Genomic DNA, 25,913 nt, shown 5'->3' with positions numbered 1-25,913 from the left:
TAAATGAGAAAACCAAATAGTATATGCAATGCATATGCTCCTTACCAAAATTATGATAACCCCTTATGCGCTGTTATTGAATTCGAAATCAATACTATAAGTTGACAATATATTTGCCTACGCAGCTTAGAAAAATTTATTTATCAGCCTTCTTCATCCATATTCGTTACGGTTCGAATTTTTGTAGCTGGCTTTCTAAGGCTGTGATTTCAGAAAAACGTAGCCAGCACTATTGTCGTGAAGCATTTATAATTTGTTTATATTTCGTTTGTACCAAAAAAAAAACTGTGATTCCCGGATTGTATCGTTGGCCGTTTCAGGGAACTAACGCCGCTTCGTGATTCACGTGCCATCTCTAATAAAATTGCAGTGGATTTGTCATTTTATATATTGTTTTAGCTTGTGAAATATCTGCACGTTAGACATGTCCTTCTCCACTGAACCCGTAGATAACAAGTCAGCCGTATCCGCTCTACAGGAGTTTTGTGCCAAGACAAAGAACATTCCACCAGCATATGAATTTATTGACGGCGAAGACGGCGGGTACGTCTGTAAAGTAGATCTGATGGAGGTCGAGGCCTACGGAAATGGTAGATTACAAATCTTATCCAAAGCGTATATTCGTATCCTAACAGCTACATGTTTATGCAATTGTAGGCCGTTCGAAGCGCGATGCCAAACACCTGGCAGCCGTCAATATCCTGCGTAAAATCCGAAAGCTGCCCGGCGTAGAAAACATTCTGCAGGATTCGGAAACCAACACGATGGGTGATCCGGGTCAGGAAGTGATCAACTTAAACCGGGACATGCTGAAGGAGCTGCGAGACTACTGCGTCCGCCACGAGATGCCACTGCCCACCATTGAAATAGTGCAGCAAAGCGGCACACCCAACGCCCCGGAATTCGTGGCCTGTTGTTCGGTGGCTTCCATCGTTCGCTACGGAAAGTCGGATAAAAAGAAGGATGCCCGTCAGCGCGCGGCCATCGAAATGCTAGCCTTAATTTCCAGCAATGCGGACAATTTGCGTCCGGATGAAATGCAAGTTGTAAGCACCAAAAAATCGGAAGGTCTTGCTGTGGAAGAAACGCTGGAGGAATTGGAGGTGTTGCGCAGAAAGAAGTTCAACACCTACAGGGAGCTCACAGATACTGGAAGCGTGGACCATACGGGTCTGCGCCTCTGCGACCGGCACAACTACTTCAAGAACTTTTATCCTGCCCTGAAGGAGGCGGCACTTGAGGCCATCAATTGCGATGATTACATGACCTCCAAGGATAAGGCTTTGAGCGTGATGAGCGCTTTAAAGATAACACCCTCAATCAGTACACTGGCGTCCTCATCGATGGTGCCCATGCTGTGCGTTGAGCTTAATTGTGACTTCGACGTGGTCTTTGCAGCGCTGGAAACTAATATATACGACCAAATAATAGACTATTTCCGCACCATGTTGATCTAATGCGTAGTATCCAATACGTATGTGGTATATATATAACATTTATTTAACTAGGTTGGCTTAGAACTAAGTAAACTTCGTCATATTTACACTCTAGAATGCACATAATTCATTATATCTTACGTTTAATACAATCTCCACAAACGCTGTGGGTGTAAGACATAAAAAAGTGATTTTTTCAAGGTCTTTTGGTAAACATCTATGTTAACTTTGTACAGGATTGATGGTTCTGAAAAATCCAAGCAAATCACTAAGGGAAGTGGGTACAACAACAAAAGCTTTCAACAAACTTTCGAGATGGTGTAACATGATTTTATTATTTATTTTCCGACGCCAATACCGATGTTATATGATCTTGTTGCTTATTACATCTCTTAAGTTCCTATTAAAATTTAAAATATTCAAACGGCCCAAAGCTATTGTTTTTAACAACTGATAATGTAACATGTATTGCACAGTAAAAAAAAACCTACCTTTGTTATTATTAAGGTTGCTTAATTAAACCAAATGTTTTAAATAATTTAAATGTAAGGCTAGCTGGTAAAACTGCTGCACTCCTTTTGTATAAAAGTACAACTTTTATGCGAGTAAAAGGATTTGCATTGCAAAGTAAACGGTGAAAAGATATTTATATAAAATCTCGTCTTTCATCAGTTATGGTTTTATTCCTACAATACAATGCAAAAATGAAAACTAATCGTTCCTCTTAAAAACATTTTAGCAATGTATTAACAATTTCAATTTCCAATTGTTCAAGGTATGCATTATCCAATCTAAAAAATGCAAACAATTGTTTGCCTTTACTTGGGTTACCTTATTTTAGTACAATATGTTAAATAATCATTCATAACAATTTGAAAATTTGTCCTACAAAAAGGTAAGTGTATAAATGAGATTGTTATTACAAACGATTTTCAAATCAATTATCAAATTTGATTGCATTGGAACATCTAACAAATTGCTTATCTCATCGGGAAACGTTTAATTTACTAGTCAAAAGAATATCTACATAACTAAAGTAAACGATGAGAGGTTTTCAGTAGCTAATCTTCTTGCGCAGCTTGAGATTGGATTGTTGATGGTCCAGGGACTGTTGCTGTCGCTGCTCCCGATCCCTTTCGCTGGACACCCGACTCACGCCGCGTGCCAGGTGCTGATGCCACTGGCTGGAGGAGGGCGGCGCCGTCGGCGTGGGAATTCCCGAATTCGAGGCGGACGTCGATGCTGAGGAGCCGGACTCTCCGAAGAGGCGTCGGGAAAGCTTGAAGCTGCCGCTGTTGCTGCTGCTGCAGCTGTTGTACTTGCAATTGTTGTTCACGCTGTTGCTGGTGGTGGAAGCGTTTGTGGTGTGGGTGACGTTGATGGAAGTGCTGTTGGCTCCCACCGCTGCTCCTCCGGCTGATGCTGCAGTGGCCGCTGCTGCAGCTGCAGCCGCCGTCTTTCGCAACAGCTTTGTGTTGTACTCGTCGCTCTTGTCCTTGTCCAGTCGCGTGGAGCTCAGCGATCGCTTGTTTCGCTTGGCCGAACCAGCCACCAGGCCATGCTCGATGATCGCCTGCATTTCGGCACTGCCACGCCCACTAAGCCGGCTTGTGTCTGCAGGATTGGAGGAGGGAGGAGGAGTGGTAGTTGGATTATTGTTGAGGCTGGTTAATTTGGTTTTCGGCAGCGGATTGGAGTTGAGATCGAGCGTGGCGGATGCGGAGCGTGTGGCAATGTTAAAGGAGGCGGAGGAGGACGACCCACCAGTGCCACCACCACCCAAAACACCGATTGTGGGTATGGCCGATACGTCCCGGTAATACCGAGCCGTGGCCACCGTGCACGGTTGGGTTTGGGCAGCTGCCGGCGCCGTTTCACCGGCATTGGGACGCTGGTATCGGATTCGGGATCTCCCCCGCAACGTCATGTGGTGATGCGATGTGCGCGCAGCACTGCCCCGTGTGGGCGGAATGGTGGCCGAGCTGCCGGCACCACCACCACCACCACCGCCACCGGACACCACGGGTATCTTGCTCTCGTTAATGGTGGCATATTGGCGGAGCAGTTGTTTCTCCACCGGCAGCAACGGTGGCTCCTGCTGCACCTGCTGCAGCTGCTGCTGTTCCGCCTTTCGCAGATGCTTCAGCTCCATTCTGAAGGAGCAGGGAGCAAGAAGCGAAGAAAAATTGGGGCACAAAAGGACGAGAGAAGAAAGAAAGAGAGAGAGATGGTGTACGGGGTTACGGGTTCAGTGTGGTTCCCAAAACAGTCTTACTAAAAGAATCATGGCAAAGCTCCGGAGTCCGAAGATTTCAACATCTTTGCAGAGCCAAGTCATACGAAACAGTATCGTTTCATATAGAAATTAGTAAATAATATTCTCTGCAAGGATATAGCTTAAATGTAGAAAATACACTCCATACTCCTGGTAAATGTCAAATAAAATAAAACAAATAAAAGCAACAAAAACAAGGCCAAACAAAGACAAAACAATTTCGCAAGCTTGTAGCATAATTTCGAAAATTTGTGGTTTATTATTAATTATATTGCGCAACAATAAATATTTCGCAATTTCAGCATGCACAAAAACAAAAATGCCAAGTACATAACAGAATACTTTTAAACTAAAATTAGCAGCTAAGATAAGATAAACAATTATTGATATTGGGTTAGTTTCGATTGGTGTGGAAAACCATTCAGGTTAATTTAGTGAATATTGCATTAGTGGGGTATTAAGAATATTACGAATACTAAACAAAGTCGAACTTTTAAAACACATAATAAAATTGAGTTAGCTCTAATTGAATTTATTGACCAAATCGTTTAGCTGAGTATTTATTTCGGTTTCAAAAATATTGTTTTTTTTTGCAAGTAAAAAAAGTTCGATAGTCTGTATACTTTATAACTAATAATATTTACAATCAATAAAGGAATGGTGTACGGGAAAAGAAAGTGATTTGGAGGGCAACGAGGGTATAAATTAAGTACATCAAATTGCGAAAAAAAAAACAGAGCCGCACACGAAACGAAATCAAATCCAATACAATTCGAACATAACTATAATACGTCGTCGAGAAGCTTTCGAGTTCAATGGACATTTTGGGATTCGGGGGCATTATTCTGTACTTACCTTTTGCTATAGAGCGCCAGGCTGCGGGTGCGACTGCTCCCCGAACTGGCCAAGATATTGTTAGTGGTATTGTTGTTGTTGTTATAGTTATTCAGGGAGTTGCTTAGATTACTGCTGGCGTTGTTGTTGTTGTTGTTATTATTGCTGCTGCTGCTAGTCCCAATACCGCTGTCATTATTGTTGTTGTTCAGATTGTTGGCCAAAAGTGCGGCTGTACCAGTGCCAGTTGGCAAGCAGGAGGAAGTGGGCTTCAAGGCGGCCATCGCTGTGCTTCCAACCACTCCATTGTTATTGTTGCGGAATGGCTGGGAACGAGCTCTCGTATGCCTCATGTTCGATTCCTGTTCGCTGCTGGAACAAATGTATAATCGTCTATATAGTAATAAATATAAAAATAGTAATACACTCAGATGCACTGGATATTCTAGGTAGTGCTTAAAGTGTCATCTAGGTGTACTTTTTAAATCAGACGACCTACCTGTTGCTATTCACATTAACGGATCGCGAGTGGTGCCTTCGCAGCGCCTTGATCTGATTCAGCTTGTCGCCCTGCGTCTGGGACTGCTTCTTCTCCAGCGCCGTTTGCGTCATCCTGACGGTGGAAGCAATCGTGTGTCGTGCTGCCTCGAAGACATTGGCACTGGGCTTGCGCAACTTCTTCTCCGTGCAGCTGGCCACCTCAGGGGTGGGATATACACCAGATGCCGTACTCAATCCACTTCGATTGGCATTGGGATTAACCAGACGCCTCAGGGATGTGGCTATTACAGTCGGCTTGTTCGCGCCTGATGGAGATTTTCTACGCCGTGTGGACATTGTATAGCTGGAGGTAGGCGGCGGTTCCGCTGGTGCACTGATTGTATCCGTATCGTTGTCATCGCTGTTATTGCAATTGGGATCCTCAGCGGATTGATACAGCGCTCTCTCGTCCCGCTCCAATCGCAGCTGCTCCGAAAGTTCCTCATCCGTTTGATCCGCACAAGCTGCATCCAAGTTATCCTGGTCATTCAGGTGCATCGTATCCACCCGCTGTGAAATGCCCTTCACTCGGGTTAGCAGCAGATCCACGTGCTCCGCGGAATCGGCGGCAGCCGAGGCCAGTTTGGTCTTCAGCTCCAGGCTGTTGATTCCGTACGTATGCTGAAGGATGGGAAGCGAAGTGCGCCGGCGCATCCGTTCGCCCTCCGACCACAGCCAGCTTTGTTTGCTAATAAGTAGGAAAATTCATGATTCTTTGGGTAAGAAAAATAGGTACTAAGAAATACGTACTCTTCCATCCACTGCTGCTGATGCCCAATAACCGATCCCGGCCGGCAGAGCCTTAACCAGGCTATTGCCTCCAGGGCAGTGAACCCGTAATGCTTCATGATGTAGGCACCTATCAGGCTGCCCGTGCGTCCCAAGCCCGCCTTGCAGTGAACTGCAATAGCTCCCTTTGTAGTCTCGCAAATGGAGAGGAACTTCTTCATAATGGCATCGCTCGGCGTGCTGCCATCGATGAAGAACAGATCCTTGTGATCGAAACCAGCGTTCTCAAAGGACGATGCATGATACACTTTGGCATTCAGCCGAATCACTGTTGTGACATTATTATCCCGGAAATAGCTGAAGTAGCGCTCGGGTGCATGGCACGGATATCCATTGGGCAGCGTCTTGCTCTTCTGGTGGGGACCGCAAAACGCTATAAACTTCTGTGGCACAATCCAGTTGAAGTCGCCGTTCTCCACGCGCTCGAAATACTCATATTCCTCGGCATCAAAGTCGTTGAAATTAAAGAATCCCGCCTGCAGACCTTTGTGCACAGCATTCAGGCAGTCCAGCAACGAAATCTTGAAGTTGCTGGGTCCGTAGCTGGCATCACAAAAGCGTGTGTAGGCAGGAATCTCGCCAGCGACCAGCGCCCGATACGCCTCCTGGGGCGTCTTATTAAGGTAGATAATCTGGAAAAGTTTAATCGAATAATTATACTCTGATCTCTTTCAAATGTCCAAATTAAACATTAAACATTCAGGACCAGGAGCACTTACTGCATACGAACCAAGCAGATAGGCCGCGTTGAGTCGCTTGGCCGGATTCATGGAGGTGTAGTGAACTATCTTCTTGTTGGCATGGCACTTGGCATTCAGCTTGGTGTTCAGTTTCATGCAGTATCTGTACAGCATGCATATGTTGAGTGGACCAAAGTCGTTGTAGAAGTTCTCATAGACAAATTCCTCATCGACGCTGAAGTAGTGGGTGTTAACCGTGTTCTTTGGCTTGATGTTCTTCTTGAAGGCCACAAAGTACAAACGGTCTGCAAACCAAAACGGTATAGAATAATCCACATCACTCAATGTCGCATTGTCTTAAAGTTCATTGAGCTCTATCTATATATCTCACCTTCCTGCATCTCCGATGCACAGACCAGCAGATCCGAGTTGTCATCGTCCAACATCTTGGCCGACTATCAGCGCACGGGAGACGTCGACGACTGTTTGGCGACTGCAAAGACATTGAGGAAAATACATTTATGACGGCTTTGAAACTCTCGGTAAATCACTTCTCTGTAGCCCACACATATTGGGATTTAAAGCTTCCGCATGGTAATGCTTATTAACAAATTTAATTTGTACTGTTAGTAATGGGCATAAATACCTATTGATTTTTCATGGCAAAAGAATTTTAGAGTATTATTTAAACTTCTTTGAATACTGTTCTAAATGATTCCATTTTATAAATCATTTCTAAAAAGGGTTTTGGGTGTATGTAAATACAAACATTGAAAACCAACTTTTGTTTTTTCTGCGTAGTTTATTCTTGCATTGAATTCATTGTTTGGATTGTGGGGATTGTTGATCTTATGAAAGGTTTGGAATACAGGGCATTTCAAAGTCCAAGCCCGCATGCAATATCGTAAGATTCTAATGATTATTTCTTTCTATTAGTTGGCAACAAATGCGCCCACGCCGACTGGCACACAAAACCCGACTTGCCATAATTGGATGGCAGTAAATGATGTTTTCCGCAAAGGGTGTTCTACATATGTACATACATCCATACATCCATCTATCCGTACATATAGCGTCTTTTATACGAAAACGTATCTATTGAGTGGAAGCATGTGTTCCGTTTGTCACTTCTACCAACTTTATGAGTGTCTGCCACCCTGTTCTTTCCAACATTTTCCCCCAAAGCGCAGTTCCCTCTGCCTTATTTGCTCCACTTTGCCCGTAGCCGTAGCCAAATGTAGGTGATGGCTTCCATATCAATATGCATATAGCCATCAGTCAGGCACTCATTCTATCAAGTCGTCAGTTGGGCCGCCATCCGCAGTCCAATAAACAATGGAGGAGGAACAGGCTGTGCCGGCGCCGAGAAGGAGACTCGAATGGGGAACACCCTGGCAGTGAGTTGTGCTGGAATCTAAGAAAGTCACGTCCCTTTGGAAATTTATGGATAAGAAGAGGGTTTGTCTACATGACACAATTCCCATCGAGAATACTGCGCTGAATGTAGCTTTTGGGAGGTTTTATCTAGATTAGACTTGTTAGGAGTATTTATTTGAATTTCTTGTTTTGAGTGAATGCTAACACAAATTCCGATCCTTGTTTGGCTTATAATAGATTTTAGTGGTAGGGGAATTTACAATGTATGACCCATCATCAAATGTGTTACGCACACGAGTTCTCACTTACGAGCATATAAGCTTAAGGAACACATGTAAATATTCGATTTTATGCAAATTCGTAACCTTTTCCATGTACAACAAAGCCTCGGTTGTGGTTGTGGCGTGCCTTTGTAGAATTTCGGACTTGAGCTGGGACTACAGTAGGTCCCTTTTATTGCTCCTTATCCCCTGGCTGTGCTTTATGCATTTCCGCTGGCCGATTTTAAAGTTTAAAAGTCAAGAAGCCAGCGGGCGCTTTTTATGGCACATTTGCATGTCGGCTAAGGAGTTTTGGCCAGATCCAAACTTAGATTCCTATCGTGGTGCCAAAGGTACATACATACGACGAGTGCAAGGTGTAAGCTAGTATATCGCATGACATTGGGCGAGCCTTGTGAAACGGAAACGAAAATAGCTGAAGATATCAGGATATGGAGCAAGTCAGGCCATCAAAGAAGGTGAAGGAGACCGATTTGGTATTTCTCGGTTTTCTAGGTGTAATTTTGTTTATTATCGGAAAATGAATATCGCGTGGACTATAAGAACCATTAGGCAAATTGATGTGATGGCTCCGTTGAAACAAATTGATTAGAAAGGTCTGACAATCAAACAAACTATAGCAATCGTTGAGCGTAGGTCCAATTCTACTGTTTATTGTTATTAATCGTGGTTTCACAGAAATGTAAGCCGACTTTGGTTGAAAGCACAGGGCATTTAGTAATTTGACCCCTGCTTCCACTGTAATAGCACTGATGTTACATAAAACCGCTAAGCTGTTGTTAATTGTTTATTTGTCATCAGTCTACCAGTTGGTGAACTTAATATATTACTATAAATACGTTATTTCTCCGATCTGAATTCGATTGCTCGTGTTACTGGTTCTCCACGTATTACAGTGGTGCCCTCTAGCCGCGACCATGGGTAAGCTGTAATATTCTAACGGTGAGCTGATATCCACCGCTCTCTTTTCTTCTCCCTCTCTCACACACAACTTCACTTCTATTCTGAATGGAAGATCATTGCTAAATATAGAGGGAATATGCAATTAGCTTCATCCATCCCCCTCCCCCTTTCATGACTCTTTGGAGTTGACATTCCAGTCACTGAAACTACAACTCCCACGTGACGACAACAAATCCATATCACACTCATATCTATAACCATGTCCATGTGTACATAAGTATGTGCACATAAGCGGGCTTATCTGCTTTCGAGCTGTACATAAGAACGTAAAAAAGTAAACATAAAATGTGATAGAAAGCAACCTTCCCTTTTTCCAGTTGGAATTTGAGACCTAGAGATCTGGGCTAGGCTCCCGTTGCGTTGGTCATTAGAAACAATGGACAAACAAACGAGTTTATTTTTTCAAATGACGTCACCAAGAATGACAACAAAAGGCGGTTTAAAAATAAAAGCAACGTCAATAGTATGTTTCTTTTTAGCCAAGTTAGTTAGTTGGAATTGGAAACGCGGTGTTAAGAGATTTTGCCGCGCTCGCATACCACAACAAAAACAGAGCACACACAAACACACATGGTGACTCTCCCCCGCCCGCTATCCAACCCACTTTTTCAAGCGCATGCGCTGAAAGCTGCTCCCTCTCACTCACTCCCGCGCTCGCTTGCACTTGTGCTTTGGCGGCTTTTTATGTGTGTCCCGCTCTAGCGCTAGCTCTCTGGTATTTTTGTGAATGTGAATGTGTTGAGCATAAATAAAAGCAACCAACGCATTTTGCTACTAAAACCCCATAGAAATCGAAAATTAACACTGGGATGTACTGCGTAATCAAGTTTTTGGTTCAAAATTCCTGGACTATTTCCGGGGCACTACTCAATACTACAAAAACAAAGTAAGGGGGAGTACAGGAAGAGAGAGGGAAAGAGAGAGTGGGAGCCGTTACAATTACACAGTTTTTGTTGGTACGTGGCTGAAGAAAGTATTCAATGGGTTAAAGAGGGGGGAAATACAAAAACTAAGACGAAGACTCACCTAAATTGTGGTTTCACACTGTTGTTGTTGTTGTTATTGCTGGTGTTTTGGATATTCACGAATGGATATTCGTGAAAAAGGGAAGACGTCGAACTTGGGAAGGCAGAGGAGAGGCAGCAACAGCAGCACCAGCTAATAACACCCACACCACGCTCCGCATAACACTGTACAATTTTGACAAACTTTACTCCCTACGGAGTGTGTTTTATATATTTTTGGTAGTTTTGTTTTGGAAAAATTTTGTCAACGAATATTAAACATTGAATTTGTTGTCTCTGTCTGCTTAAGTTAACAACATTCTCAACGCGAGCTTTTTCACTTGTCTTCGATTCAAATATTGTAACGAAAAACGGATAAACACATCAGCTAGCGAGGAAAAGCTCTCGTCCGAGATAGTTAAAAAAATAACATCATAATTGCACTAATTGTTCACACCAAACTAACATCGTAGTGTTTTTTTTTTCCCGGCGATTAATGTATTTTTGGATATTTCAAGCGCGGATGGGGAGCCCAGCGACCCGAGCAGTTGGAGATTCCGGAAAGTTATGAGCTGGGGATGTGAGAAATATATCAATGTATCGATATTTCTTAATAAAAATAAATATTTATATCGTGATATTTTTTCACATGACTTATCAAATATCGATTCTTCTGTAAAATATATTTTGAATATTTCTTATTGGCCACACTAATAAGACGTTTAAAAACGGAAATACAAAAAGCCCAGCCAGAATAGAGTATTCTGAAATGATTAACAACAGCTTGACCTGCAATATATGCAGCAAACCTAATAAAACCTTATGAAAACCTATTTGACAACTCGTCAAATCTTTTGTCCCACCTAAAAAATTACCATCAAGATGTATAAAAATGCGTAAAAGTAAGTGCGAACATTTAAAAAAGCGTTAGAATCTGCCAAATTGTTAACTTGAGAGCGGAGCCTATTTTTTCTAATGTTTATTCCCACCAATTTTTGTGTGTCTGATTTCATTTAAAAATACATAGTCCAGAAATTCATTAACATTTTTTTTCAGAAGTTTAAATTAATTAATTTTTTAATTTTAAATGTACTTTCAGAAGCCAACTAACGGATATTAAACAACAACGTTGAACAAATATCACTGTCGACATCAAGGAAACGTTTCTTAAATATAAAAACAAAATGATTGCCCCAACACTTTACTTTATTGAAACAGAAATATTTGCAAATTACTTTTTTCGAACTACAAAAATTTACCATTTAGCGGCGACACGAACCACGATCTAGTTGGAATTTAAAAGGTTTCAAGAAAAAAGATTTCATAAGTCCAATTGGTGTTATTATTGCTAGCTTATTTTCTCGTAGCCGAAAGTCTATTTCTGTGTATGTATGCAAGGCACTTATAAAAGAAAAGAAAGTTTAACAGTTTATTGTAAAATTTAAACAACAAATCTCTTAAATTTGATTAGGTTTTTGAAATGAGCTCTCTTTGCATTCGATTTAAAGAGACCTCGTTTTTCGATAGCGATATCGATCCTCTGTTATCGAAGCATCGTGAAGTATCGAGTACGGATTCCACACTGAAGTTTGAATTCATTCTCGCGAGTGGATCTCTCGAAATCGGACGTTTTTCGAGTCGGCGCCGGGTCGAGTCGAGGGCCCCAACTTGGAATTTTCTTTCCGATTGACTTGGAAAATATCTTCTTCGTCGCGTACGAGTGTGTGTGTGTGTGTGTGCGGTGTGGAGTTTATAAAAAGAAGTCGAAAAGTGTTTGCCGCATCAACGAAAATCAAAACACCCAAGAAGAGTGTTTGTTGTTTTGTCTGTATAACAGAAAACTCATTTTCTCAACTTCACCTCCGCACATCGATCAAGGACCAGATATAGATGCACCATATGTAGCTGAATTAAAGTATCCGGTAGGTTGAAGAATCTTCAGGAACCGATTTACAGTTAGTTTTTGGATCCACGCGTAGTTTTTTTACGCAGGTTTTAACAGCTGCAGTCCCCCCGTCTCGCTCGCTCCTTCTCCTTGCCTATTCTGTCTCTTTCTTGAGGTTTATCTTGTGGCCTGTTTTTGTTGTTACTTCACTTGCGTACTTCTATTTCCACTCCTTCGCATCCGCTGGCGTTGTTGTTATTGTTGTTGTTGCTGTGGCACACTGCCTCTTTTTATCGCCTCTCTGTTACGAACAGAAAACTCAAGATAACTCCCAAAAAGTCGAAGGGGCGCTGATTTTCGATGCCTTTTACGATCCCCAAAACGTTTTAAAAAATGTCTGGTTAAAACTAAAAAAAAATAATTTATGTACTAATATATTATATCTTTTAAAATGAAGGGTTAATAGGGTATATTAAAGTAACGTTTTTAAATAATTTGTAGAAATACCTAAATAATTTTGTCAAGGTATCAGTTTTTTTAGAGTTTTTCTTCTTAGTTTTTTTGAAGATTTTGAAAGTATTTTTCGTCGTACCATTTAAAAATTAAAAACATTTTATAATGTTAGATAGTTTATATATTTAAACTACACATATATTGTATTTTTGTTAAATTTCTTTTCAATATTTGTTATAGTTAGCATGCAAGTAAAAATAATCTCGTTAAGAAATAACATAATCTACGTTGATCTCTAAATATGAGAAATTCACTTCTGTTTTCTTTAATGTATTCTTATTTCAGTATCTCACAATTATCTCGTGCTCTGTAGGATTTTGGTTAAGTTCCAGATAAGTTTATTTAAAATATTTCCCTTGTTCGTCTCCATTTTCGAGACTTTCCGAAAGTTACTCTATGTCACATAGCAGAGCAAAGAAGCATTTGAATGCACAACTACTTGGCTAGGGAATTTTTGTAGATTAAGCATACAAACCCGAACATATAGAAACATGATGCCATAAGACACAAGGCAATGGCAAGCCAAGTGAATGACTGCATGTGGACTAAAAAAGTGCATTGCCAAGCTGATTTTCATTACTTCAGCGACAATGCAACGGGCTAATTAAAATGTGAGCCGTGCCTGTCGCCTTGATGCAGATGTGCAGCCGACGAATTCATTTATCTAGATTGGATTGCGGACTGTGGGCAGAAAGGATTTAGTCGGTGTCTTCTAATTATAGCCGCTCTATCGCGGTCTGATCTCATATTTAGGCGGTAGACTTCCACAACATGTGTGCTCCAGACTGAGAATTGAAATTCGGGGCTGGGGTTTGGAATGGTGCATATGTGTACAGTGTAAACATACAGTGGTCAGTCGCGAAGAAAGTTTTTAGTCTAATCAAATGTTGTCTAGTCAAATTTTCAGATCATTTGTAATGCCTGATACTGGGAATATGTATAGTTTCAGGGTTTTAGGTTTATAAAAAACTAACATTGGCGTACAAATACACTAGAAGCTGGTAAACAACCAAAATCGTAAAATGCAATAGGATATTTTTCTAAATAAAGTCTTAAAATCCGCAAAGACAAAGTTCTCACTGTCCACTGATTGCCTGCATGAAATCATATTTTTTATTTGTATGGTCAAATAAGCTTTGTGCCTTGATGAAATTGGAAATATAAACAACGTCGCCCGGCAAAACTAAGAACACATGAGCCACGGCAATTGTATGAGCAAATTTTTATGAACTGGCTATACACAGATATGCACGACTACCAAAATGTATATACAGACCCGCACACTCAGATACAGATACACATCCAGCGAAGTCGAGAATCGTGGAGCGCTCCACTGCTCCATCATTTACCCACATACACACATTTATACGAACCCATATTCTTATAGTGTATTTGCCTGGTAAATTTACGTTTTGTTTTTTTACTTATTTGTTTATTTGCCAGTTTCCTCGGCGGCAAAACGAACGAAAACGAAATTAACCAACGCACAAATAGCAAACAACAAAATTCAACACACACTCCAAGTAATTAACTCTGGAGCGGAGTCGAATATTTCCCATGTTCTTTGGGACTAGAGCTTCCCAGAAAAAGTGTATCTGTGAATGAACTCTTATCGGGGCAGTTGAAATTATGAAATTCTCATATGTATTATTAGACTGGGGAGAGCAGCTCTATGTTTGGGTCTAGAAAATGTGATGGTCCTAAAAACTTGGTTTCTTATCGCACCGGCTCCGTAGTTCAGTCTCTGATTCCCGACTTTGGTGGCCGACTTTTCCCTGCCCCTCCGAAATTCTCCTGATAAGAACATAAAGGTCATCGAAACATAATTCACATTTTTTTTATTAACTATATATTAATATATATCTTAAATTTTAGTCTGCTTAACTTCTATTTTATATTTCATTTCTATAAAATCGAAATTATACACAAATCTTGAATTGTATTGTATGTACGATTCGTACTACAACTGAACACACTGATAAAAACAACGATCCAACGCACCAGGCAACAACGGATTATGCTATACCATTATCGGGCATTATATTGAGAGTAGTCGGATTGATAATAGCATCCATTCAGTTTCAGTTCGAGATTCGGTTTGCGTCTCAGTTTGTGCGTAAGATTCGTTGGGCACGGATGCCTTTTTTTAATGGTACGTAAATAAATCGGTTTTTTTGTTCTTATTTTTTAGAAAATTAGAGCATCGCGGTTGATAAGCAGATCAGTGTGAGGGCAAAAGCGTGAAGTTTGTTTAGAGACTAAACTGAAAACGAAAGGAATATTATTAATAAGGCAATCTGTTGATTTTTCAGCTACAGGACTAGTTGGAAATTGCCACAATGAATGAATAAATTGTTTAATTTAAAAAAGGAAGAGAGCCGTGGTTAAGTAAGTAGCAAAGCACTGTTTTTAATTCATGATCTGATAATAGTTGGTGATATTCATAAAAGTTGCACTATCAGTGCTCAGTGCTAAACTGCAGAACTGATGAAAACTGATAACTGAGTCACAAACTTTTTTTGAATAATATTGAAAATAAAACAGTATACTTAACGTTTTACAAATTGTATTTAATTATTATAGATTTTCATAGTGAGGATCACGTGGACAAGTGTAAGAGATCCCCTTAAAAACGAACGAAAAGAAAAGCAACTGATTAAAGTCCCGGCCGGAAGTGCCCCAGTGGAACGCGACCCCAACAACTGAGAGCCAGTACGAGATGTTGGAGCTGCGGCTTATCGTGGTCATTGTGCTCGGCCTGCTCAGCAGCCAGTGGGACCCAGTGGACTCCCAAAGACCGCCCCAGCATGGCCGACGCGATCGCCCGAAATATCCGCCAAACAAGTTTATCAAGACGCATCCATGCGAGAGATCCTCCTGCTACCCGGCAACGGGTAATCTGTTGATCGGCAGAGAAAACCGCCTGACTGCCAGCTCCACGTGTGGTCTGCACTCGCCGGAGAGATTCTGCATCCTGTCGCATCTGCAGGATAAGAAGTGTTTCCTCTGCGACACGCGGGAGGAGACCAAGCACGATCCGTACAAGAATCATCGCATTGGCCAGATCATATATAAAACCAGGCCCGGCACCAATCTACCCACCTGGTGGCAGTCCGAGAATGGCAAGGAAAATGCCACCATTCAACTGGATCTGGAGGCAGAGTTCCACTTCACCCATTTGATCATAACATTCACCACCTTCCGGCCAGCGGCCATGTACATCGAAAGATCCTTTGATTTCGGCCAGACCTGGCACATCTACAGATATTTCGCCTACGACTGCAAGGAATCCTTTCCGGGAGTGCCCACTGTCTTGGAAAACATCACCGATGTGATGTGCACCTCGCGGTACTCCAACGTGGAGCCGTCGAGGAACGGTGAGGTGATCTTTAGGGTGCTGCCACCGAACATCAATGTTACCGATCCCTATGCGGAGCACGTGCAGAATCAGCTGAAGATGACTAATCTCAGGATTCAGATGACCAAGCTGCACAAGCTGGGAGACAATCTTTTGGACAGCAGATTGGAGAACGAGGAGAAATACTACTACGGCATCTCCAACATGGTGGTGCGCGGATCCTGCTCCTGCTACGGCCACGCCTCTCAGTGTCTACCATTGGATCCCGCCTTCTCACAGGCGGACAATGAAGATGGCATGGTTCATGGCCGATGTGAGTGTACCCACAACACCAAGGGAATGAATTGCGAGGAGTGCGAGGACTTCTTCAACGATCTGCCCTGGAAACCGGCCTTTGGCAAGAAAACGAATGCCTGTAAGAAATGCGAGTGCAACGATCACGCCGTTAGCTGTCACTTCGATGAGGCTGTCTTCACGGCATCCGGATTCGTGTCCGGCGGCGTGTGCGACAATTGCTTGCACAATACACGGGGTCAGCATTGCGAGGAGTGCATGCCGTACTTTTACCGCGATCCCGCCCAGGATATAACGTCCGAAAATGTTTGCCTGCCCTGTGACTGTGATCCTCAAGGCTCGTCGGACGACGGCATCTGTGACTCCCTAATTGATGCAGAGGATGGAGCTATATCCGGTGCCTGCCATTGCAAGGCCTTTGTCACGGGACGTCGTTGTAATCAGTGCAAGGATGGTTACTGGAATCTGCAGTCGGATAACCCCGAAGGCTGCGAGGCGTGCACCTGCAACGCCCTGGGCACTCAGAACAACTCCGGATGCGTGATGCGCACCGGAGAGTGCAAGTGTAAGAAGTATGTGACGGGCAAGGACTGCAACCAGTGTATGCCGGAGACCTATGGACTTTCGGAATCGCCAGAGGGATGCTCTCTGTGTAACTGCGATTCTGGTGGATCCTACGATAATTACTGCGATGTTATTAGCGGTCAATGTCGCTGCAGGCCCCACATGACGGGAAGGTCCTGTTCGCAACCGAAGCAGAATTACTTTATACCCCTGCTGCCCGAGGTTCATGAAGCAGAGGTGGTTGATGAGTGCATCTCCTATGGCGTCAATGGCAACTGCAGCCTGGTGGCCGAAACTCCGGATGGCAGCTTCACGGGCATTGGTTTCACCAGGGTACCCGAGAACTCGGAACTGGTGTTCACCGTCGGTGATATTCCTCGATCCATGCCATATGATGCGGTTATACGTTATCAGAGCACTTCTCGAGGAGATTGGGAGGACGCGTTTATCACGCTGGTGCGACCCGATCAAGTGGATCCGGAAGGCGGATGCGGTGAACTAGCGGCAGCCACTTCTTCGGAAACCAGGATTCCGTTCTCCCTTCCCGAACGCAGCCGTCAGGTGGTCGCATTGAATGAAGTGTGCTTGGAAGCTGGAAAGGTTTATAAATTCCGAATTTACTTTGAGCGGAAGCGACACGATGTGGACAGCCCCACAGCCACGATCTTGGTGGACTCCCTAACCCTCATTCCCCGCATCGATGTGACGCCCATCTTCCAAGGTTCCGTGCTGGCCGATATACGCCGCAATGATTATGAGAAATACAATTGCAAATCCTCGTTGTACGATATGAACTACAAGTCCGATCCCAGATGCCAAGACCTTGACAATATCCTCAGTGTGTTCGTCCACGACGGCGCCAGCATGTGTAACTGCAACCCCACCGGTTCGCTCAGCAAGGTGTGCGAATCCAATGGAGGTTACTGCCAATGTAAGCCCAATGTGGTGGGCAGGCAGTGCGATCAGTGTGCACCGGGCACCTATGGTTTTGGTCCCGAAGGTTGCAAGGCGTGCGATTGTAACAGCATCGGATCGAAGGATAAAATCTGCGACCTGATCACCGGCCAGTGCCAGTGTGTGCCCAATACCTACGGCAGGGAGTGCAATCAGTGCCAGCCGGGCTATTGGAACTTCCCCGAGTGCCGAGTGTGCCAGTGCAATGGCCATGCGGCCACTTGTGATCCCATTCAAGGAACCTGCATAGATTGTCAGGTATGGATGCTAAAAATGGTTTATAATGTAGAACAATTCTTACTTATGATTTTGTTTCTTTCGTTTCGCTTACCACCAGGACTCGACCACGGGCTATAGCTGCGACAGCTGTCTGGACGGCTACTACGGAAACCCACTCTTCGGCAGTGAGATCGGATGCCGACCATGCCGCTGCCCGGAGACGGTGGCCAGTGGCATGGCCCACGCAGATGGCTGCTCCCTGGACACACGGAACAATAACATGCTGTGCCACTGCCAGGAAGGATATTCCGGCTCACGTTGCGAGATATGTGCGGACAACTTCTTTGGCAATCCGGACAACGGCGGAACCTGCTCCAAGTGCGAGTGCAGCAACAATGTCGATCTCTATGACACCGGCAACTGCGATCGGCAGACGGGAGCTTGCCTGAAGTGCTTGTATCAGACGACGGGCGATCACTGCGAGTTGTGCAAGGATGGCTTCTTTGGGGATGCACTGCAGCAGAATTGCCAGCAGTGCGAATGCGATTTCCTCGGCACGAATAACACCATTGCTCATTGCGATCGTTATACAGGCCAGTGTCCCTGTTTGCCAAATGTGCAGGGTGTGCGTTGCGATCAGTGTGCCGAGAACCACTGGAAGATTGCCTCTGGCGAGGGATGCGAAAGCTGCAACTGCGATCCAATTGGAGCTCTCCATGAACAGTGTAATTCCTACACGGGACAGTGCCAGTGCAAGCCAGGATTTGGCGGCAGGGCCTGTAATCAGTGCCAGGCTCATTACTGGGGCAATCCCAACGAGAAGTGCCAGCCCTGCGAGTGCGATCAATACGGAGCTGCTGATTTCCAGTGCGACCGGGAGACGGGCAATTGTGTCTGCCACGAGGGCATTGGGGGCTACAAGTGTAACGAGTGCGCCAGGGGCTACATTGGCCAGTTCCCACACTGCGCACCTTGTGGCGAGTGCTTCAACAACTGGGATTTGATCTTGAGTGCCCTGGAAGATGCCACCACTGCCACTATCCTACGAGCCAAGGAAATCAAACAGGTGGGAGCCACCGGTGCCTACACGTCCGAGTTCAGTGAACTGGATAAGAAGTTGCAACATATTAGGAATCTGCTGCAAAACACCTCAGTCAGTCTGGTTGATATCGAGAAACTGGACCAGGAAACCCAATCACTAAGGGACCAACTTCAGGCATCCCATGGCCGATTAAGTGAAACCGAGCAGAACCTGGACAATATATACAATTCGCTGAGCTTGTCGGGCGTGGAGCTGGAGAGTCTGCAAAATCATTCCAGATTGGTGCAACAACTGTCCAAGGAACTGAAGGAGAACGGCATACAACTGCAGGAGTCGAATATCGAGGGAGCTCTGAACCTCACACGCCACGCCTACGAAAGAGTCAGCAATTTGTCGACCCTCAAAGAGGAGGCCAATGAACTAGCCTCGAACACGGACAGGAATTGCAAGAGAGTGGAAAATCTGTCTAATAAGATCCAAGCCGAAGCCGTTAACCTGGCAAACAATGACAAGCAGATCACAGACTACCGCGCAGAGTTGACTTCCCTGACCTCACAAATACCCGAGCTGAACAACCAGGTTTGCGGCAAGGCAGGCGATCCCTGTGATAGCTTGTGCGGCGGTGCTGGATGCGGCCATTGTGGCGGTTTTCTGTCCTGCGAACGTGGCGCCAAAACCCACTCGGAGGAAGCCCTCAAGGTGGCCAAGGATGCCGAAGCGGCCATTACCAACAAGAAGGATCAAGCAGATCAAACCATCAGGGCTCTAACCCAGGCCAAGCTGAACGCCTCCGAGGCGTATGAGAAGGCCAAGAGGGGCTTCGAGCAATCCGAGCGTTATCTGAACCAAACCAATGCCAATATCAAGCTCGCTGAAAATCTATTCTCAGCCCTCAATAATTTCCAAGAGAACAAGACGGCTTCTCCGTCGGAGAGCAAAGAACTGGCACAGAAAACTCTCGACCTGGACCTGAAGCTGGAACCCGAGGAGATTGAGACCCTGGGAGACCAGATCAACAGGGCTGTGTCATCGCTGAAGAATGTTGAAGCCATCATCTACAGGACCAAACCCGATTTGGACAGGGTCAATAATCTGCAGAGCATTGCCAATGCCACCAAGGAGAAAGCCGACAAGATCCTGGACTCTGCCAATTCGGTTGTGGAGAACCTGGCGGCGGCAGATGAATCACAGGGCAAAGCCAAGGATGCCATTCAGCAGGCGAACAGCAACATTGAGTTAGCCAGCAAGGATCTGGAGAAGATCGATGAGGAAACGAATTCCGCCGAAGCACCAGCCAATAACACAGCCCAGCAGGTGGAGAAATTGGCCAAGAAAGTGCAGAAACTGCAGAATAATATAATTAAGAACGATCGCGATGCCAAGGAGATCACCAAGGAGGCGAATAGCGTTAAACTGGAGGCCATGCGGGCTCGAGGAGAGGCCAACAATCTACAGTCGGCCACCAGTGCCACCAATCAGACCCTCACCGATCGAGCAAGTCGCTCGGAGAATGCCAGGGAGCGGGCCAAGCAGCTCCTCCAGAGGGCCTCCAAACTAACCGTCGACACGAACGCCAAGCTGAAGGATCTGAACGATCTGCAGACCGTCTATCTGAACAAGAACCAACAGCTGCTGCGCTTGCAGGCCGAGATTGGCCCCTTGAACAAGCAGCTCAACGAGCACCTGATTCACATCAAGGAGCGGGGGTCGCACTACAGGCAGTGCTATACGTAGATCCCAAAACGTAAGCAATCGTCAGCAATTGAAATAGTAAATATTTTAAACTATTTTATTTCCCTGTTTTTAGATACATCTGCGCGGCCATCTAAATTGCCATATTCATGAACAAATAAGCAAACTGCGAATTACGAGAATCAAGTAAAGAACTACAAGAACAACTAGGAAGGCGACAGTTATTATGTAACCACTGTTAAGTTACCGTTACGTTTTGTACTCTAAGCGAAAACCAACACTGCAATGTTAATTTTAAAAATTGAGCGAAAGAAATCGATGCCTTCACTTTTAATGTGTACACACTGAGCTAAGTTTTTCTTATACTATCCCTATACCATTTTGTAATGCAATTAATGTAATTAAATAAAACTACTTAAATGTGGAAATGTCTGGCATTTGTTTGGGCTCGATCGGGAGAGGAATGAGATGGACATTTAAATGGAGAGCGACAGGTGAGAGTATTTTGGCAGCACAGGTTTACTTCCCTACAATAAATCTCTTTCGCTGAAAAATATGGAGTATTTGGTATTCTTGCAATGTAATTACAAAAGTAAGTTATACGCTAGTTTTTATAAAGATATAAAGATAGCCAGAATGAAAAATTAATACATTGCATGTTTATGCTTTACGCTTTATGCTAGTTTCACTGTACTTTGATTTGTATAGTATCAGTTCTTATGCTGCCATAAACATTGCCATTTTATTCCATTTTCCGTTTTGTTTTAGTTCTTCTGCGCGTCGCGTGCGGCTTATTTTTGTTTTGAATTTTCGTCTAACTAATTTTCCATTATATTTTTCGGGGGCCAGAGGTGTTTTCTTTTTTTTGGAAAACCGGAAGTTGTTACAAATGGATCACCGTTACAGAAGATCGTTAAGGAGCTCAGCAGGTATTTAACAACAATTAAAAGATTAATAATGCAGTTGGCACAGTTGCAGAGAAGCCCACTTCAAGCACAAAGGTCAAGGTAATGCAAAGAATGCGCATAATGCTTAAAATCATGCAATTTTTAGTTTTCCCTGCCTGCCCAAAAATCACTAAAGTTTTGCATGAAAAGAGTACCTCTGCTGATTATCGATAAGAGTTATCGCAGCGGTCCCTATCGATATATCAATAGGTCATAAATTTCAGCTGAAATCTCAACAAGTGCAAGATTCGAGCTCTGTTTTAAGTAAACGCAGCCGTGTCGCCGATCAAATCGGCATTGTTGGGATCGGTTTTCAAATTGCAGTGCGTGGAAAAATATATATACTTTATTTATTTATTGCGACATCCGTGCGGCCACTCACACGCACACGAACGCGGTTGACAGATGTGCGACGTGCACACGTATAAGGAGCACACACTCACACACACGCACGCAGTGCGGATGTTCTGATTTTATGCAAGAAACTGAGTTTATTTTTAAAATAAGAAGAACATCCGAAAATATAATGCCAAAGAAAGGCGACGGGCGAGCGACGAAAAAGCGTGTGTAAGCGCAGAAAAAAGGGACACGGCGTAAAGGAACGGGGACGAACGTTGAACCAAAATAACGGGAACATCGGCGGCGGTGGAAAATTCTGAAAATAAGAAAATCAAAACAAAAGCAAAATAAAACGACATCTGACGTGTGCAGCTTCAAGTGCTTTTCCCCCAGAGTACGTTTTCCCCAAATGGACTGGGTTTTTCATTTTTCATTTGCGAGCAATCTGCAATCTTTCCCATTTAATTGAGGCCGCGTCGGAATCTGCATAAGTGCATCAAAAAAAAAGTGAAAATAATACAAATTCTGAACTCGAAATAAATCATTTCTTAAATTTGGTTAAAAAGTTAAAGCAAAAAAATTTACAAATATTTAGTAGCTTTTCTATAAAAATATTTTAGTTATCATAAATTAAAAAAAAATAAACATTAACAAATTCAAGTTAAATTATTAAAGAAAAATGTTCAAAATAATTTGATATATGGTTACAGCTTGCGAAACGTTGAAAATCAATAACAAAATAATTTAATGTTTAAAAAAGAAAAACATATTTTTGGAAATTATCTTAAGCAGAGTTCTTTGCAACCACAAAAAAGAATAAATAAAATCCTCAGACATCGTACATTCTGAAATTGTATTACTTCCGATTCCGTCCGAGTTTGAGAGAATTTAAACGGGAAAGTCTTGCATATTTAATGCCCAACCCCTTTGTTGTTTATTTTAATTTCGTTTTTTATTCCTTGCATATACACACTGACACCCACCCACATCGACATCGACATCAATATTCACGGCTGACAGTTTCGCATGCGATTCGCTTGAAAAACATTGACAGAGCAGAAATCAAGCGCCAGCAGAGAATACAGATAGCCCGGCATTTCCCATGGACGACGAACTGGAAGATAAGGTGTTCTATCAGACATACGTATCGCACATGAAAATCCTGTCCAAATTTGCGGTGGGCTTCTCGTCCATCAACTCCCCGCTGGCCTACATATGGAAGCTGTGCCGACTGTATGTCCTGCGGCCGGAGGTCATCTTCTGCGGCTTGATCCTCTTCGTCCTGTTGCTCTATTTGCAAGCGGTAGATGTGTGGAGTCGCAGCATCCTGGGACGCATCCAGGCCACCCTCGGCCGCCAGAAGGCCGTCAAGATGATGGAGCTGTCGGCCAGCGCTGGTGATCACCAGAGCTGGGAGGAGCTGAAGCAGCAGAGCTCCGCTTTCGCGGTCCTGGGAAGAAGGCCTCGCATGGAGGATAGGTTAGTATCAAGGGGCAGGGGAATTCTTACTATTGTAGCATTATTTTTATTGAAATATACTCAGATCTGTCGAATGTAGTGTAGCTGGAAAATACGACAGCATATTAGGATTTACAAATTACCTAAGAGTATTTTATTAGATTTAAATGGCCTATTCACGAATACATTTTTGGCAACACTTTGATATTCCTATTGCAACACTTTATAGCTTTATAAATCTTTTCCATGTGTCAAACTGAGACGAGATAATTACTTGAGCTCTTAGAAACGACTTTAAGACATCTCTATTAAAATGTACATTTTCCAAAAAAAATTAGACTAAACACTTTTATTTACGTTTTAGATTTATTATCGAGGAGAACATCAACAACAACACTGGAATTTCGTTCTTTGCTGTTTTTGACGGTCATGGCGGCGAGTTTGCCGCTGACTTCGCCAAGGATGTGCTGGTGAAGAACATCTACAACAAGATTATCGAGATGTCCAAGCTGCTGAAGACGGAAGGACTTTCCGGAGATTACGATAAGAGTCCCTATTTGGCGCGCAAGCAGAGTCGCAAGGAATCGAACAAGGAGAACACAGAACCCACGGCAGCGGTCATGCGAAAGGATAGTCTAAGGAAGGCCCATAGCACCACGGCGGATTGCAGCGCTATTAAACAAAAGACAACCGAGGCATCCATTGCCGACATTTACGTAGTGCAATTGAACTCGGCGATGAGGGCCAGTGGGAATATGGGGTCCGCCAAGGAGTCCTTCCTCAACAACAATAACAATGCACAGAACGGAGCGGGCAATGCGCCACCTCCAAACTACGAAGCCAAGTGCTACATCGAAAACGGACGTATTAACTTTGGGAAACTGATCACGGACGAGATCATGTCGGCCGACTACAAGCTTGTGGAGCAGGCCAAGAGAGCGGTAAGGGATCATTCTTCACTTATTTCCTAGGAACAATTCTAACTGATTTCACTTTCAGACCAACATTGCGGGAACCACCGCTCTAATAGCAATAGTGCAAGGCTCCAAGCTGATTGTGGCCAATGTGGGTGATTCCCGCGGCGTCATGTACGACTGGCGGGGTATCGCCATACCGCTTTCCTTCGATCACAAGCCGCAGCAGGTGCGAGAACGAAAGAGGATCCACGATGCTGGCGGATTCATCGCCTTTCGAGGCGTTTGGCGCGTGGCCGGCGTGTTGGCCACGTCACGTGCTCTAGGGGACTACCCGCTTAAAGATAAGGTGGGAAATGGGATGATCCCAATGAGTTACTAACGAAACTAATCTTGATCTTGACTCTATTTTTAACCACACGCTTACAGAATCTGGTGATTGCTACGCCGGACATTTTGACCTTCGAGCTGAATGATCACAAGTGAGTGAAGCCATTTTCAATGCAATGCCAACGACAATTAATAATACACCAAGACCTGTAACTAATGAAATACTATCTTTTAGACCCCACTTTCTGATACTGGCCTCCGATGGCCTTTGGGACACGTTCAGCAACGAGGAGGCCTGCACCTTTGTCCAGGAGCATCTGAAAGAGCCGGACTTTGGCGCCAAATCTCTTGCCATGGAGTCCTATAAACGTGGCTCCGTGGACAACATCACCGTGCTGGTGATCGTCTTCAAGAACGATGTCTACAAGATTGGCAGCTCAACGGGAAGGGCGGGAGAAGAATCCCTAAAAGTCCCAGCCAAATCTCAACCAGTTGCGCCTGCAGTTGTGCAACGCTCGAATTCAATCAAAACCAAATGAAAAACGAAACATTAGAGTGCCTGCTAGGAAATGCTATTTAGCTTTTCTCCTAAAATTTCCTTCTCCCCAAGAAAAAAACAAACAAAAGTGCCCAAAATTTTCTAGTTAGGCATTTTGCTAAATACTTTTTGACCCTTTGTTACTTATTCAAAGGCAGCGTTCATTCATCCCATTACAGACATACATTCATCACTCGAAATTGCGTTCTTCATTTGTCTTAATATTAAGGTTGCTTGTTAGTCAATGTTGTTTTGTATAAACAAAATATGTTTGCATCCGCCGCCACATTGCCGTGCACTCTGTTTTCCCAATTCGCACACGAAAATCATCACAGTCACTGACTCAGTAACATCATCACGTAACTATTTATTTAATTTATTTGTTATACGTGTAAAATAAAACATTTTCCAAATGTCGAAATGTTTTTACGAATAAAACAATGCATACGAAACTTGACAATTTCGTTTTGCTACTTAAATATTTTACCTTATTTTCTTGGTTTCTGGGAAGTTATCTAAAAATTTGCTATTTTACCTTCAAAAAGTGTAGTAAATATTTACAAAAATTTTTGGCCCAAAAATAATTGACTTCATGCAAATATTTATCTCATTGCTGAATTGGCAATTTAAAGCAACCAATGGAGATAGATGTTCTGCACAGAAATTAAACAAACAACTATTTTTAAT

General features: G+C 43.5%; 4 protein-coding genes across 10 annotated transcripts; 3 read left to right on the top strand and 1 right to left on the bottom strand.

Moving 5' to 3' along the window:
- Nucleotides 1-212: 212 nt before the first annotated feature.
- On the top strand, nt 213-2,151 carry LOC120444100 (double-stranded RNA-binding protein Staufen homolog 1). The gene is made up of 2 exons (XM_039623627.1): nt 213-590; nt 658-2,151. The coding sequence occupies exons 1-2, from the start codon at nt 425-427 to the stop codon at nt 1,455-1,457; spliced, it is 966 nt and encodes a 321-aa protein (XP_039479561.1). The 5' UTR covers nt 213-424; the 3' UTR covers nt 1,458-2,151.
- Nucleotides 2,152-2,412: 261 nt separating this feature from the next.
- On the bottom strand, nt 2,413-10,746 carry LOC120444097 (dual specificity protein phosphatase CDC14A). Of its 2 annotated transcripts, none has more exons than XM_039623624.2 (7): nt 10,202-10,746; nt 6,946-7,047; nt 6,594-6,859; nt 5,836-6,506; nt 5,045-5,773; nt 4,567-4,917; nt 2,413-3,589 (listed from the first exon to the last, which is right to left on the bottom strand). In XM_039623624.2, the coding sequence occupies exons 2-7, from the start codon at nt 6,998-7,000 to the stop codon at nt 2,491-2,493; spliced, it is 3,171 nt and encodes a 1,056-aa protein (XP_039479558.1). In that variant the 5' UTR covers nt 7,001-7,047; nt 10,202-10,746; the 3' UTR covers nt 2,413-2,490. The 2 variants fall into 2 exon arrangements, with proteins under 2 accessions (XP_039479558.1, XP_039479559.1); XM_039623625.2 differs by having other exon boundaries at nt 2,898-3,050; nt 10,202-10,743.
- Nucleotides 10,747-11,777: 1,031 nt separating this feature from the next.
- Nucleotides 11,778-21,126, top strand: LOC120445382 (laminin subunit beta-1). The gene is made up of 5 exons (XM_039625787.1): nt 11,778-12,101; nt 14,890-14,965; nt 15,161-18,005; nt 18,085-20,752; nt 20,816-21,126. Exons 3-4 carry the CDS (start codon nt 15,297-15,299, stop codon nt 20,740-20,742), a joined length of 5,367 nt encoding a protein of 1,788 aa, XP_039481721.1. The 5' UTR covers nt 11,778-12,101; nt 14,890-14,965; nt 15,161-15,296; the 3' UTR covers nt 20,743-20,752; nt 20,816-21,126.
- Nucleotides 21,127-21,475: 349 nt separating this feature from the next.
- LOC120446001 (protein phosphatase 1L) lies at nt 21,476-25,707 on the top strand. Of its 6 annotated transcripts, none has more exons than XM_039626750.2 (7): nt 21,479-21,629; nt 21,679-21,707; nt 23,041-23,465; nt 23,809-24,385; nt 24,444-24,707; nt 24,788-24,840; nt 24,924-25,707. In XM_039626750.2, the coding sequence occupies exons 1-7, from the start codon at nt 21,590-21,592 to the stop codon at nt 25,225-25,227; spliced, it is 1,692 nt and encodes a 563-aa protein (XP_039482684.1). In that variant the 5' UTR covers nt 21,479-21,589; the 3' UTR covers nt 25,228-25,707. The 6 variants fall into 6 exon arrangements, with proteins under 6 accessions (XP_039482709.1, XP_039482717.1, XP_039482684.1 ...); XM_039626740.2 differs by having other exon boundaries at nt 21,673-21,707; XM_039626775.2 differs by lacking the exon at nt 21,679-21,707 and having other exon boundaries at nt 21,476-21,629; nt 23,288-23,465.
- The last annotated feature ends 206 nt before the right edge of the window (nt 25,708-25,913 follow it).

Source organism: Drosophila santomea, chromosome 2L, assembly GCF_016746245.2.
Source record: "Drosophila santomea strain STO CAGO 1482 chromosome 2L, Prin_Dsan_1.1, whole genome shotgun sequence".
Lineage (NCBI taxonomy): Eukaryota > Metazoa > Arthropoda > Insecta > Diptera > Drosophilidae > Drosophila > Drosophila santomea.
Note: the sequence above shows the minus strand (reverse complement) of the source record. Positions and strands in the feature narration are given on the sequence as shown.